At 42.2% G+C, this 2,161-nt stretch overlaps 1 protein-coding gene across 1 annotated transcript in view; it reads right to left on the bottom strand.

Annotated features, from left to right (window-relative positions):
* Positions 1-273: 273 nt before the first annotated feature.
* Positions 274-2,161, bottom strand: part of DUSP19 (dual specificity phosphatase 19) — a gene marked incomplete at its 5' end in the record, with an annotated part of 6,422 nt that continues 4,534 nt past the window's right edge. The window contains one exon of the mRNA XM_010713360.3: positions 274-1,528. Coding sequence (XP_010711662.1) covers positions 1,307-1,528 — 222 coding nt within the window. The remainder of the gene's footprint in view (positions 1,529-2,161) is intronic.

The raw sequence follows: 2,161 nt of genomic DNA, 5'->3' as shown, positions 1-2,161 counted from the left end.
TCAGCTCCGCCGGGCGCTTTCAAACAGGCCGGAACTTCCTCCCGCCGTCACTTCCGCCGCCGCCATCTTGTGACGTAGGGAGGCGCGGAGCTATGCCCGCCCACTCCGGTAGGGGGCGGTGCCGCAGTGCTCGCCGCGCTAAAGGAGGCGGCTGTGGGGTGGGGCGAGGCTGCGGGTCGTGTCCCACAGACACGTCCTAATGGAAACGCAGTGATCGTTTTGCCTCGGAAATGCGGAAATAAAGACCAGGGAATAGTAACCAGACTTCACATATTTTTCATTTAAAACCACAGTTATTCACACACAGCGTTTATTTTGGTGTGTTGTAAGTTAATGTATCCAACCATTTAGAAGAGACACACAGGCCACAAAAATACTGCTATCAACAAAGTCTTTGTCACAGATTCTGTATTTTTTTTCTAAACATGCTATCTTACAACACAACCTAATCTGAGATCTGTCAGCAGGGTGGCAAGAAAAATAAACCGAGTACCTATCCTATGATGTGTGTTCTTTACACTGCGTGGAATGGAGTGAGGGGACTGAACCAAAAGAGTTTGAGATAAGAAAAATGTTTGTAACAACCTACCTGCTCCGAAATCATCTAAAAAACCATCAACAGCAGAACCCTGATAGCTTGTTTCCTAGCACTTTGAAAACATCATGCTAGTGTGCTTCCATTTGCTGCCTGATGGGAAACAGGAGAAAGAAGTGAGGCATTAAAGCATCCTATACCTTGTTACTTCCATCAATGGATTATCTGCTTTATTTTTTTAATACATATTTAGTGGCTGGCTAGCCCGTAAAATTCAATAAAATCCTCTTTAGTTTTACCATAGATTTAAGACCCAATAGCAAGGTACTTCCTTATATTAACACCTTATCTAGGTGTTACAACCAGCTAGAACATGTTAAGATTTGGTCTAGCATGAAAGTAAGCAGGCCAACTTTATAATCCCAGTTACCTTTTTATTTCCTCTCCGCATTGCCTGCGTTGTCTGGTGATTCAATAAAAAAAAATCATTCTGTCCCTTTCCTCTCTACAGCAAGAAAAACTTGATCTTTTTTCATTGCTCTAGGAAGAACTTTCTCTTGGGTAAAACATCTGTGAAGTCAGTGGAGTACCATTTGGCCTCTACACCAGATGATGAAAAATGGGAGTGTAAAGGTGAACATAAGAAAAAAAATACATAGAGAAAGATTTTAAAGGGCACCTGTAAAAGAGGACTGCAAAACAAGAGATTAAAGTACATCCAACATCTGGTACTGTATAGTCAGAACAGATTGTTTCACTTCTCCCTTTCCATCAGTCGTGATCATTTATGCTTCCATTTGCCTTTATATTCTGTTCTTGGTACTTGTGAAGCTGCTCCATGAAGCCAGGATTGGGACAAATAGAAGGCCTTGCACTTTTTACCAAGGAGAAGGCTGAAGCAAAACTCAGTCTTTCTGAATTCATCAGAAAACCGATGACAATTGCTGCTGCACGGGAGACTCCTGCATTACAGTGGACCAGGACCACGCCATCCTTCAAGAAACAAAAGAAACATTAGTCAGGACGTTCATTAAGTAGATAGAAACAAGAAACTATAGCTGAGAAACTTGATTTACAGTATATTATGATTTAGTAAAAGCTCCTTGCTTAGCTCAAAGCAAATATATACATAAATAAATACCTCCAAATACAGATACGTGAGCCCCAAATTGATATTTTTCTAGCCAAAGCCACTTGATGATTAGCAAATACTTCACACCTAACTAATGTTTCAGAACTAAAAACCATTCTCTGTCCCCTTCTCCAAGTCCCTGCAGTAACTTCCTCATCTAAACACCAAATCATGGACAGCAGGGATACTAAGAGACTTGATCTACTTGGGCACTAACATTAAAATTTATTTTATTTGAAATATGGAAAAGAAATTGACTGTATATTGTTACCAGGTTAAAAACACAGAAAGGCAGCTGTAGTGGCAATGCTAAGTCACGGCCTGAAGCAGTGATTGAGCACCTGGTGGGAAGGCAGGGCCAGACCAGTGGAGCTCAGGTGCATGCAATCTGAGTGACCGGAAGGGCTGGAGCCAGGATCCACCCCTTCCCAGACCTCATTTAAGGGCTGGCAGTGGAAGTGAGGGGATCTTCCTGGAGATCCTCATATACCTGA

The sequence above is a fragment of the Meleagris gallopavo genome, chromosome 7, assembly GCF_000146605.3.
Source record: "Meleagris gallopavo isolate NT-WF06-2002-E0010 breed Aviagen turkey brand Nicholas breeding stock chromosome 7, Turkey_5.1, whole genome shotgun sequence".
Classification (NCBI taxonomy): Eukaryota; Metazoa; Chordata; class Aves; order Galliformes; family Phasianidae; genus Meleagris; species Meleagris gallopavo.
This window is presented reverse-complemented; position numbering and strand designations above follow the sequence as displayed.